Source organism: Arachis hypogaea, chromosome 11 (genome assembly GCF_003086295.3).
Source record: "Arachis hypogaea cultivar Tifrunner chromosome 11, arahy.Tifrunner.gnm2.J5K5, whole genome shotgun sequence".
Taxonomy (NCBI): Eukaryota; Viridiplantae; Streptophyta; class Magnoliopsida; order Fabales; family Fabaceae; genus Arachis; species Arachis hypogaea.
The window spans coordinates 4,419,213-4,421,385 of NC_092046.1; the positions used below are offsets into that span (position 1 = coordinate 4,419,213).

At 42.0% G+C, this 2,173-nt stretch overlaps 1 protein-coding gene across 1 annotated transcript; it reads right to left on the reverse strand.

Moving 5' to 3' along the window:
- Positions 1-463: 463 nt before the first annotated feature.
- LOC112720844 (uncharacterized mitochondrial protein AtMg00860-like) lies at positions 464-1,325 on the reverse strand. Its single transcript, XM_025771940.1, has 3 exons — positions 1,255-1,325; positions 1,076-1,154; positions 464-901 (listed from the first exon to the last, which is right to left on the reverse strand). Exons 1-3 carry the CDS (start codon positions 1,323-1,325, stop codon positions 464-466), a joined length of 588 nt encoding a protein of 195 aa, XP_025627725.1.
- Between the last annotated feature and the right edge of the window lie 848 nt (positions 1,326-2,173).

Consider the following 2,173-nt stretch of genomic DNA (forward strand, 5'->3'; position numbering starts at 1 on the left):
TTCCCTTGCTTAATTTCCGGCCACACCTTCTGCAATTTTTTTCGTCTCGTTGAGCTTTTTTTATCTTGAATTTGAACTCACTTGAAATTTGCAATTGGCTTAGACATAGAGTACCAGACTCCTCTCCAACCCCCAATTTCATACTCTCAAATGCCTTTAACAATTCCTCCTCCTGTATCATCATCCAAGCAGTATATAGGGATTTTCGTCTCAAAGCATCCACCACAAAATTTGCTTTCCCAAGGTGATAATTCAACTCGAAGTCATAGTCCTTTAGAAGCTCCATCCACCTCCTTTGACGCATATTCAGTTCTTTCTGCTCAAAGAGGTACTTCAAGCTCTTGTGATCCGAGAAAATTTGAAACTTGATGCAATAGAGGTAATACCTCCAAACACTTAGAGCAAACACAACGGCAGCAAGCTCTAAGTCACGAGTCGGATAATTTATCTTGTGCGGCCTTAACTACCGTGAGGCGTATGCCACGACATTACGGTGCTGCATCAGCACACACCCCAGACCCTTCAGTGATGCATCATAGTATACCTCAAATGGTTCACTCAGCTCAGGCAGCACTAACACAGGTGCAGTGGTCAACCTTTGCTTCAACGCTTGAAAAGTTTCCTTGCACTCAGGAGTCCAGACAAATGGCGCGTCCTTTCTGGTCAGCTTAGTTAAAGGCAAAGCGAGTTGTGAAAACCCTTTGATGAACCTTCGGTAATAACCCACTAAACCAAGAAAACTTCTAATCTCCGTCACAGAAGTTGGTTGCCCCCAGTCCATTACTGCTTCAACCTTAGCAGGATCTACAGCAATCCTTTGTTGACTTACCACATGACCAAGAAACTTCACCTCACTCTTCCAAAACTCACATTTAGATAACTTGGTGTACAACTTTCTCTCCTTCAAGATTTATAACACAGTCCGCAAGTGATCCGCATGTTCTTCTCCAGTTTTGGAGTAAATGAGAATGTCATCAGTGAAGACGACTACAAACTTATCCAGAAACGGATGGAAGATTCGGTTAATGTAGTCCATAAACATTGCCGGGGCATTGGTTAACCCGAAAGACATTACCGTGTATTCATAGTGATCGTATCGCATTCTGAAAGCAGTTTTTGGAATGTCCTCATCTCTAACCCTCATCTCTAACACCCTGACATTCATATCCAGAACAGTTTACTATCATGGAGTTCAAATAGTAGCTATTCACCACAACTGGCCCTTTTGATCCTTCCGGCATAAAGTACACTTACTCAAAACAGTCAAGCAAGACATGATTTCTAGACAACCAATCCAGTCCCAAAATGAGATCCAGACCAGTCATCAATAAACAAATAAGATCATGAATGAAATCATGTTGTTTAAATCGGAATGGGACTTGTGGACATCATAATGTCACAACGGCTTTAGAAGTGGCATTATGCACCTTTAAATCATAACCCAATACTACCATTTTTAATCCTAACTCATTAGCCTTTTCAAATGCTATGAATGAATGTGTCACTCCAGAATCAAATAAAGCACTTAAAAGTTTACCAGCTACTTCACAGTTACCTCTGATCAAGGTCTTGGATCTCTCGGCACCTACTACAGAAGTGGTGAACACTTTCCCTGGCTGCTGTACTCTACCAGTCTCATACTTCTTATTCTCTGGACAATTCCAGGCCAAGTGCCCGGGTTGTCCACAAAAGAAACACACTCCCAATCCTACACTTCTGAAGTTGCTTTGACCCTGATTATGCTGTGGAATAAAACCTCCATGGTTAAAGTTTCTACCCCTCGGTGTGAAGTTCCTTCCTTGAGCCCTCTGAAAAGGCATCTTTAGACTTCCCTTCTCTAATGCTGCCTTCCTCACACACTCCTCCACCACTCAGCTTTTGTTTACAAGCTCGGAAAAGACTCTGATCTCCATCGATGCAACGGAGCTCAGAATATCACTCCGAAGTACTCCCTCATATTTGATACCCTTCTATTCAGTAAAATCCTCAGGAGCACCTTGACAGATTCGGGAAAATTGGTACAATTCTTTGAACTTGTTAGTGTACTCAATAATAGTCATCTGGCCTTATTTTAATTGCAGTAACTCAAGCTCCTTGGCGTTCCTAACTGAACTGGGAAAGTATTTTCTATAGAACTTCATTTAGAACATTTCCCACAGTACCACAGCACCAT

Coding starts and splice junctions, on each gene's coding strand:
- LOC112720844 (XM_025771940.1), bottom strand. CDS start 1,325: ATGACTGGTCTGGATCTCATTTTGGGACTGGATTGGTTGTCTAGAAAT. Junction 1,155..1,254: donor GTCTTGCTTGACTGTTTTGA/GTAAGTGTACTT, acceptor TATGAATGTCAG/GGTGTTAGAGATGAGGGTTA. Junction 902..1,075: donor ACGATCACTATGAATACACG/GTAATGTCTTTC, acceptor TAAATCTTGAAG/GAGAGAAAGTTGTACACCAA.